Source organism: Candida pseudojiufengensis (genome assembly GCF_024610245.1).
Source record: "Candida pseudojiufengensis strain CBS 10847 chromosome Unknown scaffold20, whole genome shotgun sequence".
Lineage (NCBI taxonomy): Eukaryota > Fungi > Ascomycota > Pichiomycetes > Serinales > Debaryomycetaceae > Lodderomyces > Lodderomyces pseudojiufengensis.
In genome coordinates, this window is record NW_026261547.1 from 51137 (window position 1) to 66667 (window position 15531).

Below are 15531 nucleotides of genomic sequence, written 5' to 3' on the forward strand. Positions count from 1 at the left end.
AAAGACTTATCTTACAAAGTATTCTCTTAAGTCCATTTATATTTAGTAGGCAAAAAGAAAAAAAATAATTTAACGAAAAAAGTATTTAGTAATTTACATATCTAAACTCAAAACATATACATTTCATTCAATCGATCAATTCAACCTTCGCTTATCTCAATATGTCATCAGACGGAGAATTCACCAGAACGCAAATATTTGGAACGGTATTTGAAATAACCAATCGGTATACTGACCTAAACCCAGTGGGTATGGGGGCATTTGGATTAGTTTGTTCAGCAGTAGATAAATTAACTGGTCAAAATGTAGCAGTTAAAAAAATCATGAAACCTTTTTCAACATCAGTATTAGCTAAAAGAACATATAGAGAATTGAAATTATTAAAACATTTAAGACATGAAAATTTAATTACTTTAGATGATATTTTTATTTCACCTTTAGAAGATATATATTTTGTAAATGAATTACAAGGTACAGATTTACATAGATTATTAACTTCAAGACCTTTGGAAAAACAATTTATACAATATTTTACTTATCAAATTTTAAGAGGTATGAAATATATTCATTCAGCAGGAGTTATACATAGAGATTTAAAACCTTCAAATATTCTTATTAATGAAAATTGTGACTTAAAAATTTGTGATTTTGGATTAGCAAGAATTCAAGATCCACAAATGACAGGATATGTTTCAACAAGATATTATAGAGCTCCTGAAATTATGTTAACTTGGCAAAAGTATGATACAGAAGTTGATATATGGTCAGTAGGATGTATATTAGCAGAAATGATTGAAGGGAAGCCATTATTTCCAGGTAAAGATCATGTTCATCAATTTTCAATTATAACAGAATTATTAGGTAGTCCTCCGTCAGATGTTATTGATACCATATGTTCTGAAAATACATTAAGATTTGTTCAATCTTTACCACATAGAGATCCAATACCTTTTAGTGAAAGATTTGCTTCATGTACTCATGTTGAACCAGAAGCTATAGATTTATTAGCTAAGATGTTAGTATTTGATCCAAAAAAGAGAATAAGTGCTGCTGAAGCTTTGACTCATCCTTATATGGCACCATATCACGATCCAACCGATGAACCAGTTTGTGAAACTAAATTTGATTGGAGTTTCAATGATGCTGACTTACCGGTAGATAATTGGAGAGTAATGATGTATAGAGAAATTTTAGATTTCCATCAAAACATAGGAGTAGGAGGTAGTGGATTAGATTATCAACAACAACAAGTAGCCGATGCAGATGGTAATACCGAGAAGTTAGAACAACTTCAGCAACAACAACAACAACAACAACAACAACAAGAAATCAAATAGATCAAGCTGTAACATAGTATTCAACCTATATACCATATAACATAAGTAGACTGCATAATACATCTTCTTAAATTTTGAACTTGGTGGATTTGGATTCAAAATTTACAAGTTGTCACTATAAGATTGTATTTGAGCAAGAGTATTTTTAGATGAAGACTTATAGAGTGAACTCAGTAAATATTAGTATTATCTCGCGCTCATAGCTCTCCTCTGCCTCTCCAACCAAGCTAAGGTCTCTTAATGGCTCTTTCCCAGAGTAATTTTGTTGAAATTGATTCCTATTCTTAAAGACATTTGAATAAATGAATCCATAAATCCACAGAATTTCAAACGCTCTTTGAGGGTGTACAAACTATCTTTGATGAGTTATCCAATCCTTTATCAATCTTAAATTTAGGTGATCAATTAATGACGGCGCTAGAAATCCTTGGTCTATGTAAATACCACCAAAACGTAATACATAATTAAGTTATTTTTTTTTTATCACCGCGTTTGATTTTTAACGCTATATCAATAAATGCTGACTGAATGGACCAAACAACTAGAAAATCTCACCATCTCTTTGAAATATGATGAACTTGAGAATGAAACTGTCAAATGTGAATTGACCTTTCACAATACTTCAAAATCAGATGTCGTGATAAATCCAACCGAATCAAATGGTACCAAAAGTTGGCTACCGAGTTTCTTTCAAACACAAGAAGAAGAAAAATTAATTGATCAACCAATTGACCAAACTTTAAAGCTAGTATTGGGACATATACAGTTATTTGGTTATATGATTTTGAATTATAAATTTTCAATGGACATTGCTGCACTAGATTTGAATAAACATTATCAATGGTGGAACAATACTGAATATTTGAATCAATATAATATTAAAGATGATGAAGAGGACAAGAAGGAGCAAGAGGCGTTTACAAAAATAGATGAAATGGATTTTATTCAACAACGATTCAATGATAAGTTAGTATTTGGTGGTTTATTAGCTGGGATAAAAGATCTTAGTACAAACGAGATAGACATTGATCCAACTTTGTTACATGATTTAATAAATCCTTTCGATTCGTTTCCAACTACAAACAACTTACTACCATTATCTGACCTAACGGAATCAATTTTGCCATTTTATACAACTCAACAATCTTTATTATTCACTGATTTAAATATTCCTCAAAATTCTTCAAAGACATTTAAATTTCAAATACCTGTAAATGAAAATTTACCACCTAGTTATAATACTAGATCTACCGGTCCAGCGTGCGATCAAGGTTGGACAAGTATAAGATATTCACTTGTAGTGAGTCTACATGAAAATAATATCAATAAGTCTAAATCAATCTATTTTCCACTAGATATAAGACCCAATCAAAAATCTGGACATTTACAACCGAATTATTTTGAAAAACCTTTAGGACTAGACAAATCTTGGTCGATAATAGAGAAAGATCCTGAACCTTCAAGCATTAACGGCACAACATCAGGTAAAAAAGATTTCTTAAATGATTTATCCCTGCTTATTGATTCCGATGTTTATAGTATGCCAAAAATATCAACAAATGAAAGAAGAAAACTGAGTTTAAATATTGTAACCGATTCAATGAATAACGGTTCTTACTTGCAGCAACTACCCCCACATTTGAAAACCCTGTACCAATTAAAAGTCAATAGTGAAGACATCTGTAAAATATATCTATCTAAGCCTTATTTCCATAAGGGTGAAGATATTCATTATACTTTAGAAATTTCACCTGGGGAAACAAAAATTGTTGGTGTGATTGCATATATCGAAGCTAATGAAATATATCATACCAATCAAGAGGTCATAAACAACTACAATATAACAGGAAACAATAAATTAAATACTTTATCATTAACATTTTCAAAAGGAACAAATTTAATCAACGATTTCATAAATATTCCTAAATTCATCACTTCCCAATTTCAAAGTAAATCATTTATGGATTTAAAGTATTATTTAAACTTTCAATTCAATTTCTCAAAAGATGATATAAATTCAGAATCAGATATACAAGATAAATATTTTAAATCGGAAGTGGTTGGATCGACTTATCATTTTAAGGTTCCATTATATATATTATAGTCGTGGATTCTAGATTCATGTTTTTCCTCGAGAATTGATTTCCTAATTTGAACATGTCTCGTTTTGAAACAATTTATACTTAATTGCTTAATATCAAAATATTTATGAACATTTTAACGTTTTCTCATTTACAAACCAACTCTTGTCTAAATAATATTCAATCTTAGCTTCCAACTCAATCTGAGGAGATCTTCTAATGAAAAAGCTTGTATCAACGTGGAAAAACTGTGAAAATGTTTATGTTTGATCCATAAGTCCCAGCTTTAAGTGTAATTTTGAAAGCCTCTTTTACGAAATATCTAAAAAATTACTTAATTAGGAAGTCAAATTAAATTTTAATTTTATTTTTTTTAATAAAAGATCGTGAAAATTAAATCTTCAGTAACACAAAATCTGAGCCAACTTTAACTTACTTTTTATAGTAAAACATGGAATAATATGAAGGAGAAACATTCCATGGTGTATAAGTTTTATATATAAGCTGAATTATCATGAATCTAAATGACTAGTTTTTTTTTTCTTTTATCATCAACCAGTTCTTTCGTTAATCAAACTCCCTCACCATGAAGTTCTCAACTATATTTGCATCCATTTCCATAGTCACAATTGCAGCATCTAAACCAATCTTGACTCCAAGATCAGATCCTTTGGGATTAGATGTAACCCCAAGAGATTTAACAGATTTATATCAAGATATTCAAGATAGAGATTTATTGACATACGCTGAAGAGTTAGCCTCATCAATCAATCTTACTTCAATCATTGATTCAATTGATTTTGAAGGAATAGCAGGTTGGGCAAATAATTTATTAACAGAAGATGATAATGTTAAATATTTGGATTATATTTTGGAATTTATTGGTACAACTAATTTGGTTCCAGCCGCAATAAGTTATATAGTCAGTAATAATTCAACAAGAAGTATTGCAGGTGATGCTGTTGTTGGATTATTAGGAGTTGCTGGTCAATTTGATATAACTCCTGTTTTTGTTGCATTAAAAAATTCAGGTTTACTTTATACTTTAATTGCTGATTTAATAGAAAACCCAAATACTTTACCTTTTGTTATTCAAGTTGTTAAAGACACTTTAGCTGGCACAAGTTTTGGTAATATTGTTAATGGTATTGGTGGTAGTGGAAGTACTACTATTCAAGTTTCTGGAGCTGTTGGAAATACCGCTGCTCTTACACTTGCCACTGGTTCACTTTCAAATTTGGGTAGTTTATCAAGTTTGGGTTCTAGTTTAAGTTCATTTGCTACTGCTGCTATATCAAATATAAACACAAATGGTGGATCAGCTAATGGTGGTGCTGGTGGTGTTACTTTTGGTATTCCTCAAGGATCAGTTGATGTCAGTAATATTAATACTGCTTCAATTGCCGCATTAATTTCAGCTGCTGCTGCTCAAGAAAGTGGTAACACTCAGTTAACACTTAATGCTGCTGGTACTACAACTACTAGAGCTCAAGCTCAATCTACACAAGTTGCTCCTGCAACTACTCAAGCTCCTGCTGCTACTACTGCTGCTGCTGCTAACGGAAACGGTGGTGTTACATCATATGATTTCAGAACTATTCAAGGTCCAGCTTTCCAATCACTTCCACCATCACAATTTGGTATTGGAGCTACTACAATCAACTATTCAGCATTAGCTCAAGTCACTGCTGCTCTCGGTGGAGGTGGTTCTAAAAAAAGAGATGATTTTGTCGAAGAAGTTTTACAAGCTATGAAACAAAAAAGACAAGAAACAGATGAAGTAGCAATTGCTTTACAAAACATGAAAAGAGATAATATTGAAGATTTATTAACTACTATTTTTTCATCAATTACAAGATCAGGTTTACTTAATGAAACTATTCAATATTTAGTTACGGATGATCAATTTGAAGGAGCAGTCGTTCAAATTTTAACTGGTGTTTTTGCAAACATTGGTTCAACTTTATCAGGTGCTTTAAATACCGACTGGTCTAAACTTGTTCCATTAGTCAACTCATTATTAAACTCAGGATTATTAACAGACATTATCACTAGAGCTTTTAATGATCAAGATTTGAAAAATGCTTTATATAGAGATTTACAACAAATTTTCAAAAGAGATTTAGAATTAACTGAATTACAATTAAGAGATTTAAAATTCATTGCTAGAGATCAATTTGCTAACTCATCTGTATCAATTTCAACAGTTACTCAATCAACCATTCACAATGCCACTAATTCTTCAAGTGTTGTCACAGTTAATGGTGCTATTCCAAACACAAATAAATTTGCACCAATGGCGCTTGCAGCTATCGGATTATCCGCATTAATCTTATAAGCAACCATTTTTCAATTCGAGGCATTAAAAAAACATTTTCATAGATTTCATTCCAACGTTGACAAAAAATTAAAATACCTATTCTCAACCCAGTTTCTTTCAATTCTTTAGTTAGTTTATAAATTTGTTAATACACATTTTTAATTTATTTTGTAAATTAAGCGGCTTTTATAATTTTTGAAATTCTCCGTTTTTGTGAATTAAATCTCAAAATAAATTGCTTACTACATCAACCAAGCAACGATGTGTGGGAAGTCTAACTTAAGTATGAGGTTGAAAGACAATTCTGCAAATAGTCTACCCGATAAAGAAACTCCAATAATGGATGACAATGATTATGATCACCATTTTGATTCAGAAAGTGATGATGAATATTCTAAAACCATGAATTCTGCTCAATTTTCAACATCTCAAGATAGATATATGAAGGATCATGATTTGAAAATGAAAACTTTTCAAGCATTACATAATGGAAATCAACATTTTACCCCATCGCCTCCCAATAATTCAAACCTAAAAAGAAGACCTTCAATTATAGATTTACCTTACGGTCTGAATGGACATCCTTTACCAACTCAAGCTCCCCATTTAGCTGCATCCCGAGCAGATCCAGTTTCTACTCAAAATGCATTACCTGAAGAATACCCTTCTGGAGAATTGATTGAATTTTATCAGAATGTTAAAGAGTGTTTAGATTTAAGACATAAATATTTGAAATTATCATTACAAATCCCAGAACTGTTAAATCCAAGGAATCAGCCGGATTGGAAAATTTATCCACCACCACCGAAACCCACATATAAATCCAAAAACAAGTTTAATCAAACTAGTAAAAATGAAGATGAACAAGAAGAATTTGATTTTAGTAAATGTGTAATCCCTGATTTAATCGATGATAATTTTCATTTTATTTTAGACGAAGAAGGAGTTTATCAAGTTTATGATAGTGAAAATGACCAAAAATTGGTCAATATTCCAAGCTTAGATCAATACCACAGAGATATGAACATTATTAGTAAAATTTCATCAGATGGTCCTACAAAATCATTTGCATTTAAAAGATTACAATACCTTGAAGCAAAATGGAATATGTACTATCTTTTAAATGAATTTGAAGAAACAAAACAGTCAAAAAGAAATCCTCATCGTGATTTTTATAATGTTCGTAAGGTAGATACTCACATTCATCATTCTGCTTGTATGAATCAAAAGCATTTATTAAGATTTATCAAATACAAATTAAAAAATGATCCTGATGAACCTGTAATTTTCAGAGATGGTAAGATTTTAACATTAGCTGAAGTTTTTAAATCTTTGAATTTAACAGCTTATGATTTATCAATCGATACATTAGATATGCATGCTCATACTGATACATTCCATAGATTTGATAAATTTAATTTAAAATATAATCCCATTGGAGAATCTAGATTAAGAGAAATTTTTCTAAAAACGGATAATTTTATAGATGGTAAATATTTAGCAGAAATAACTAAACAAGTTATGGAAGATTTAGAAAATTCAAAATATCAAATGTGTGAATTGAGAATTTCAATCTATGGAAGATCAATTCATGAATGGGATAAATTAGCAGCTTGGATTATCGACAATAAATTATTCAGTCATAACGTAAGATGGTTAATTCAAGTTCCAAGATTATATGATATTTATAAAAAGAATGGGAATGTTCGTTGTTTCTTAGATATTGTTAAAAATTTATTTGAACCATTATTTGAAGTTTCCAAAAACCCAAAAACTCATCCTAAACTTTATGTATTTTTACAAAGAGTAGTTGGGTTTGATTCAGTTGATGATGAATCAAAAGCTGATAAACCAATTGAATCAAGAAAATTTCCACCTGCAAGTGAATGGAATTATACGAATAATCCACCATATTCTTATTATTTGTATTACTTATATGCAAATATGGCAACTTTGAATCATTTGAGATTGAAAAATAAAATGAATACATTTGTGCTAAGACCTCATTGTGGAGAAGCAGGTGATCCCGAACATTTAATAAGTGCTTTTTTAACTTCATATGGTATTTCTCATGGAATATTATTAAGAAAATTACCATTTGTTCAATATCTTTATTACTTGGATCAAATTGGAATTGCAATGTCCCCACTTTCAAATAATGCATTATTTCTTACATATGATAAGAATCCATTTTACAATTTTTTCAAAAAGGGTATGAATGTATCGTTATCCACAGATGATCCATTACAATTTTCTTACACCAAGGAACCGCTTATTGAAGAATATTCAGTAGCTGCTCAAATTTATAAGTTATCCAGTGTTGATATGTGTGAATTAGCTAGAAATTCATGTTTACAAAGCGGATATGAAGCAGAAAATAAAAAACATTGGTTAGGTAAAAATTATATGCTTGGAGGAGTTGATGGAAATGATATTGAGAAAACAAATATTCCAAATATTAGATGTGAATTTCGTGATGAAACACGTAAATCTGAAGAACATTTGATAGATTATTATAATAAGATTGGTGGAAAAGGGAATGATAAAAAATAAATAGGTACATGGTAAAGTAGATTAGAAATATAATATTGTTGGTAGCATTGTTGAATTCATTTCCTCTTAAGCGCATAAACTAATGAATGTTATAAATTAGTTGAAGCATAATATTTTGAAAAATTGATTACTACATAATGTGGGGAAGACAACTTATTTCATGAAAACCAATCATATAAAAATCCGAGAATCAAAAGCCAATCATGTTGAATTGCCGGTAGTGATGACTATTGCAGGTAGTGATTCTTCAGGAGGTGCAGGAATTGAAGCTGACTTGAAAACATTTAGTGCTTTTGGAGTCTATGGTATGACTTGCATTACTGCATTAACTGCTCAAAACACAAAGGGAGTTAAAACATTCGAGAAAACTTCGAGCAACTTGTTGAGTCAGATATTGTTGGCCAACTTTGAAGATTTTTATGACAATGAGGGACCATTAAAGGTAATCAAAACAGGGATGTTAACAAAAGAAGCAATATTGGAACTTACAAAGTATGAATTAAATGGAATCAAATTTGTTATAGATCCAGTGATGATAAGTACTTCAGGTAGTACATTAATTGACACAGAAGGAATTCAACATTGTATTAATTATTTGATTCCAAAGTCATACCTAGTCACTCCTAATTTTGTTGAAGCCAAGACAATTTATTCATTACTTGGAGGAGAAGTTCCTGTAATTAACACAATACAAGATTTTAAATCTTTTGTGATAAGTTTACAAAACCTTTTGAAATGTGAGAATTTATTGGTAAAAGGAGGTCATATTCCATTTGATAATAACGATAGAGAATCATCGACAGGTGAAAGAATTATAGATATTCTTTATCAACCCTCTGGAGAAGTAACAGTATTTGAATCAAAGTTTATAAAGTCAGAAAATACCCATGGTACCGGTTGCTCCTTATCTTCTGCAATTGCAGCTAATCTTGCAAAGAATAAGGATCTTGTTGAATCTGTTGGTATATCAATAGATTATATTCACAAAGGGATGTTACAAATGTCAAAATTAGGACATGGGAATGGTCCTTTGAATCATAACGTACAACCGGTCAATTACTTGCATGAGTTAGTGGAATATGAAAATGGGGATTTAATGAAGTTTGATACTGAACATACTTTTTTGAACTACTTAATAAATCATCCTTCAGTTAAGGACAACTGGAAAAAGTATACCCAACATCCATTTGTACAACAGGTTGCCAATAATACTTTACCATTTGATAAATTTTTGTATTATTTAAAACAAGATTATCATTACCTTATTATTTATGCTAGAATGCATGGGTTATCCGCTTCAAAAGCTGAAACATATCAACAGACTCATTCTCAAGCTACAATCATAAGTGAAATTGTCCAAGAAATCGAAAATCATAAAAGAAAACTAAAAGCATATGATGTTGATTATGATAAAGATATTGATGAATTGAAACCAGGTAAAGCATGTATTGAATATTGTGATTACTTGATTAGTTGTGGAATGAAAGAAGATTACTTAGGGATCAAAACAGCTTTAGCTCCTTGCTTACATGGATATGCAGAAGCTGGTGTTTACGGTTTGAACTTGTTCAAGGCAAATCCAAAATCCGAGGATTCAGAATCTAAAAAGGTTTACAAGTCATGGTTAGATGAATATACTTCTGATTGGTATCAACAAGCCAATATTGAAGGTACGAAAGCATTGAATCTGTTAGTTGATGAACTTCCTAAAAAAAGAGTAGAGGAATTGGTGAGAATATTTAATGATGTTACTTTATTGGAAATCAATTTTTGGTCAGAAGTTTTAGAATTAGATAATTAGATTAGATTAATATACTGTAGTTTCTAGATTTCATCGATATGTTAAGATCGCTAAATGTCTCATAATCTCCTTTGTCAGTATTTCATTTAAATCGACATTCTGTATAAATTTATCGGTCGGAAGTATTTCGTTGGAACAAGAAAAAAGGCACCAAGAATTATCGAAATCACAATTATAGACCAAGAAGAAGATTGATTATTAAATTGTTGCATTATAATTGATATACTTCAACTATGTTCAATTCTTATCAAGCAACTGGCATGGGTTACGGCCAACCCAACAACCAACAATACCAACAACAATATCAACAGCAGCAGCAACCACAACAGCAACAACAACCTTTGTATACTCAAAGTACTGGTTTCATGCAACCTAATTTATTTCAATCCAATATTCAACCAGGGTATATACAAACTCAAGCAACGGGTTTCAGTGGAGCTCCGACTGTGGTTGAAAACAATGAGTTGAAAATACCTAGTTTTAGATTATCATTTATAACAGCTGAAGATCAACGTAAATTCGAACATCTTTTCAGAACTGCAGTTCCTAGAGGTGAACAAGCAATAAGTGGTGATTCAGCAAGTAACATATTGCTTAGATCTGGTTTAAATGCGGTTACATTAGCTGAAATTTGGACTTTATCTGACGTTGACAAGACAGGATCATTATTATTTCCAGAATTTGCTTTAAGTTTACATTTATGTAATGTTGCAAAAAAAGGTGAGCCATTACCAGGGGTATTACCAGCAAAATGGTTGAATGAAGTAAAAAGTTTCATGGATGCTATCAATTTTAGTATACCTGATGATCCAAATAAAATTTTAGCCAACACACCATTCGCCAAAAAGAATGATTGGTTTTCACAACCAGGCTTAAGCTCTCAAGCTACAGGCTATAACCCACCAAATACAAGTTTTGGAGCACAATCAACAGGATTCGTACCACAACAAACTGGATTTGCCCCACAACAGACTGGATTTGCTCAACAACAAACTGGATTTGGACAACAACAAAACAATTTTATACAACCTCAAACCACTGGTTTTAATCAACAACCGACTCAAAATAATTGGTTAGCACCTCAAGGTACAGGTTTCAATCAGCAACGTCAACAACCTCCAGCCACTTCATTTGGTGGAGCAGGCGAATTTGTTCCACTACAACCTCAACAAACTGCTGGTTTGATTCAAAAAACTGGTCCACTTCAAGCACAAGGAACTGGATTCAATCAACTTGGACCACAGCGTACAGGCAATTTTGCTCCACAACCAAACGGAATTCAACCACAACGTACGGGAGGATTAGTACCACAATCTACTGGTTTTCAACCACAACAAACAGGTTTCAATACAATTGGTTTACAACCACAAAAAACGGGACCATTACAAGCAAATAAAACAGGTCCAATACCAATTCAATCTCAACAAACAGGACAAATGTTACCTCAACAAACTGGTTCCAATGGATTTTTACAACTGCAACCAACAGGTATGTTGAGAGCTCAACCTACTGGGAGACCGGGTGAATGGGGGTTTGTCTCGATGCCAACAGGTGGTTATCAAGGTTTAAATACTATGCATTCAGTTTTTCAACCAAATAATAATTCTCAAAATTATCAAGATTTAAATAAAGTTATGAATCAAAATTCATCAAGTAATGTCACTTGGGCTATTTCTAAGCAAGAAAAATTGATATATGATAATTTGTTTCAGGCTTGGGATACTGGTAGGAAAGGTTATGTTGATTCCAATGTTGCATTAAATGTATTTACCAAATCCGGTTTAAGTAGATCTGATTTGGAAGCAATTTGGACATTAGCTGATACTGATGATGTAGGGAAATTGAATAAAAATCAATTTGCTGTTGCTATGCATTTGATTTATAGAAGATTAAATGGTTTAGATATTCCAACTAGATTACCTCCTGAATTGATTCCACCAGCTGATAAAACTTTTAGAGATACAATGGACAGTTTGAAAAATTCATTGAAAAATAATGGAGCTAATAAATCAAATAAAAGTAAGCCTCAAACGAAATTGAGTGGTTCAAGATTTAAGAATGATGATGACGATGTTGGATATGTATCAAGTGCACGTTATAAAAAGAAAGGATCATCTGAGGAACCAGCTGAAAAATCTAGTGTTAGATCTTCCAAAGATTCTGATTTAACAATTGATGAATTAAAGAAATTAATTAGAGAAAAGAAAATATTATTAGATGCAATGGATGTTGAAGATGAAGAGAAACAATCAGCTGGTTCAAATGAAATTGATAAATTAAAGACACAAATTTTTGATTTACATACAAAAATTGTTAAACAAGATGGTAATAATAAAAAACTGAATTTACTTAAAAAATTGGATCATATTACAAGAGATCAAATTCCAAAATTAATTTCCGATATAAATCAAATCAATAAAGATATATCAGATAAAAAAGTTGAGCTTGTGAAGAAACAAATTAAAAGTGAGAATCCAAATTGGGATGAATCTAATATTGATGTAAATAATCCTGGTAAGTTTGATTTGAAACAAAAAATGGCCATGTTAACTGGGAAAAATCCAAATGGTAATTCTGATCATAAATTCAAAGAAGCAATTGAAAAATCGAATTCTGATTTAAAAAGTCAATCAGAAATGATTAAAGACATTGAATCTGGAATCAAATCATTAGAAAATGAATGTGCATCTAAGTTAAAAACCTCATCTCGATTAGAATCAGGTTATGAAAAATGGGAAAAAGGATTTGGTATTAATGAAGCAGTAGCATCTTTTGTTAGAGAATTATCAAGGTATCAAAATCCAGATAAACCAGTTAAAAACGAACAACCAAGACAACAACAAGCTCAACCAAGCCATGCTACAACAAATAATGATAAATTTGTCAAAAACGATGTATCTTCTCAACCGGCTACTTCATCTACTCCGTCAACCTACAACACTGCCGAAGAAAGGGCAGCTTATATTAAAGCTGAAGCTGAAAGAAGAATGGCCGCTAGACTTGAAAAACTTGGAATCAGTAGAAGTAGTAGAAATGCCAAAAAGTCGGGAGAGAGCCAAACCGCACCAGCACCGGTTGAAAAAGAAGTGAATAAAGTCGAGCCACCAAAATCACAGCAAAAAGAATCAACTATTAAACCACAACAACCAGAACAAAAAATTGAGCCATCAAACCCACAGGAAACTGAACCAAAGGTTAATCAAGAAAAACCTGTTAAAAAAGAGGAGCCAGTCGAGTCAGTTGCAAAACCAGAGCCAATTAAGAATGACGTTGCTGAACCACCAAAGCAGCCTGAAGTATCTTCTAGCACCCAAAACAACCATCAACAACCATTACCCTCTTCAACACAAGCTCCTCAAGATTATTCTTCTTCAGATGATGAAGATTTCGATTTCCAACCAAATACTGCTAAGACATACACTGCTCATGGTCAATCAACTTCGAATAAATCTCAAGAGTCAACTTTAGCAAGACCTGGAACGCAACAGGAATCAACTAATGATCAAATTCCTACACCAAAATTAGAAGAGAAGAAAGAAGCCGAACAACCTATACAATCACAACCTCCAAAAAGACATGATAATAATCCATTTTTTAAAAAACAATTTCAATCAACTCCAGTTGATACTCAAAAGGCATCTATTCAAAGAGGTTTTCAAAGAGGAATTTCAAATAATGATAATTGGAGTGACTCAGAAGATGATGATTCAGAAGATGATGCACCAAATAGAGCTGGAGCTGCTCATTTAGCTAATTTATTATTTGGAGGTATGGCACCACAACAAACTGGTAATACTCAGTCTGAAGCAACAGAATCAAACAATCCTGTTCAAGAGTCTGTGCAACCACAAACTAATTATTCCAAAGAAGTTGAAGATACAAATTTTGATCAAGAAAATAGAAATGTAGAACCAGAGTTATCAGTTGAATCACCTTCATTTGCTTCATCTCAACCATCTGATAGTGCTCCATCATTGCCTCAATCAGTTCCACCGCCACCACCACTACCAACACAACAACCTCAACAATTTTCAGCTCCTTCTCCACCAACTAATGGTCCACCATCAATACCATCTGATGTTCCACCTCCACCACCTCCTTCAAACATTCCACCTGCTCCTCCTTCAAACATTCCACCACCCCCTCCTTTAAATTCTGCACCACCACCAGCTCCTCCTTTCCCACAAACGAATAATGGAGCAGCACCATCTGCAGCTGCTCCGCCAGCACCACCACCACCTCCTCCAGCTTCGAATAATGGACAAGGATCAAACTCAACAACTGAAAATCAGCTTCAAAATCAAGCTACAGGAAATCCAAATATAGGAGCTTTATTAAATCAAATTACAGGAGGTTCAACATTACGTAAAGTAGAAACTAAAGTTTCAAGTGGTGCTACTGTTGGTAGAGTTTTATAAATATTTTAATAAAAGTCAATTTTATAGTATAATTTATGGATTTTCTCTTTGCTAGAAAATTTGGTCAATTTTTGTTCCAATTATTCACAAAGTCGTGGAAAAGAGGAACGTTAAATTGGTGCAATACATCTTTTCTGATTCTCAATATTCAAAATCTTGTTCTTATTAGAGCTGGAGTATATTAATCTTTATTCAATCTTACAACGATTGAATAGTCTTCAATGAAGGCAAGTAGTCTGTACGTAATTATAATACAAGTATCTATCCGCTATTTTCAGGTTAAAAAGCCCCTCAAGGGCTTAGTTTCAAAAATCACAAAAATCTTAAGCAAAACGAAAAAAAATAAAATAAATTTGTAAACTATTTGAAACAACGTGGTACGGATGATTGGCAAGATCGAGTGTACCCATTCATTAAAGCTGTACCTAGAAGTGATAACTTTTATCTCAAATGATAAACTGAGAACCGATTGGTCATTTCTTTACCTTTTTCAGGTTAATGGTTGTAAACGTATTGGTAAATTTAACCAGATAAATAAATGATACAAAATCAATACTATAGGGCTATATAGAATTCTAAAATTAGAATTTTTTCTACACAGAAAAAGCCATGATCAAATATAGCCTATAAATTCAACTTAGATTTTAAGGTTCTTATCTCGGATACTGTAGCTTAAGCAATTGACATATCGAAATTTAAATAGCACACGAGTAATTTGTCCTTAAATGATTAGGAATTTGTTAATAGATATTTAAAGTTTGAATTTGTAACACATTTTATTTTTTGTATTTACATATTTATTTTATAAATAAATCAAACCATTTTCAAATAAAAATAATTTTCCATAATTAACAATCTCATCTTTTACAACCACTTTCTTTCATGTTACTTTGACTTGGACATAAAGGTTGAAAAAAGTAATTGAGATTACAACTTGAGAAATTGATCAATTTGGTATTGTTAATACAGATATCACTTCAAATTGAGTAGATTTAGGAATTTCAAGTTATACTTAAAATTA

The 15531-nt window shown here is 31.7% G+C and overlaps 6 protein-coding genes across 6 annotated transcripts; all 6 read left to right on the plus strand. All coding sequences in view use genetic code 12, as the record gives it.

Annotated features, from left to right (window-relative positions):
- Window positions 1-161: 161 nt before the first annotated feature.
- Window positions 162-1337, plus strand: HOG1 (mitogen-activated protein kinase; the record flags this gene model as incomplete). The annotated part of the gene is made up of 1 exon (XM_051760645.1): window positions 162-1337. One exon carries the CDS (start codon window positions 162-164, stop codon window positions 1335-1337), a length of 1176 nt encoding a protein of 391 aa, XP_051611643.1.
- A 517-nt stretch (window positions 1338-1854) lies between these two features.
- Window positions 1855-3441, plus strand: KGF55_005615 (uncharacterized protein; the record flags this gene model as incomplete). Its single annotated transcript, XM_051760646.1, has 1 exon — window positions 1855-3441. One exon carries the CDS (start codon window positions 1855-1857, stop codon window positions 3439-3441), a length of 1587 nt encoding a protein of 528 aa, XP_051611644.1.
- Window positions 3442-4004: 563 nt separating this feature from the next.
- On the plus strand, window positions 4005-5756 carry PGA17 (Pga17p; the record flags this gene model as incomplete). The annotated part of the gene is made up of 1 exon (XM_051760647.1): window positions 4005-5756. The coding sequence occupies one exon, from the start codon at window positions 4005-4007 to the stop codon at window positions 5754-5756; it is 1752 nt and encodes a 583-aa protein (XP_051611645.1).
- Window positions 5757-5999: 243 nt separating this feature from the next.
- On the plus strand, window positions 6000-8291 carry KGF55_005617 (AMP deaminase; the record flags this gene model as incomplete). The annotated part of the gene is made up of 1 exon (XM_051760649.1): window positions 6000-8291. The coding sequence occupies one exon, from the start codon at window positions 6000-6002 to the stop codon at window positions 8289-8291; it is 2292 nt and encodes a 763-aa protein (XP_051611646.1).
- A 160-nt stretch (window positions 8292-8451) lies between these two features.
- Window positions 8452-10092, plus strand: THI20 (trifunctional hydroxymethylpyrimidine kinase/phosphomethylpyrimidine kinase/thiaminase; the record flags this gene model as incomplete). The annotated part of the gene is made up of 1 exon (XM_051760650.1): window positions 8452-10092. One exon carries the CDS (start codon window positions 8452-8454, stop codon window positions 10090-10092), a length of 1641 nt encoding a protein of 546 aa, XP_051611647.1.
- A 233-nt stretch (window positions 10093-10325) lies between these two features.
- Window positions 10326-14510, plus strand: PAN1 (Pan1p; the record flags this gene model as incomplete). Its single annotated transcript, XM_051760651.1, has 1 exon — window positions 10326-14510. One exon carries the CDS (start codon window positions 10326-10328, stop codon window positions 14508-14510), a length of 4185 nt encoding a protein of 1394 aa, XP_051611648.1.
- Window positions 14511-15531: the final 1021 nt, after the last annotated feature.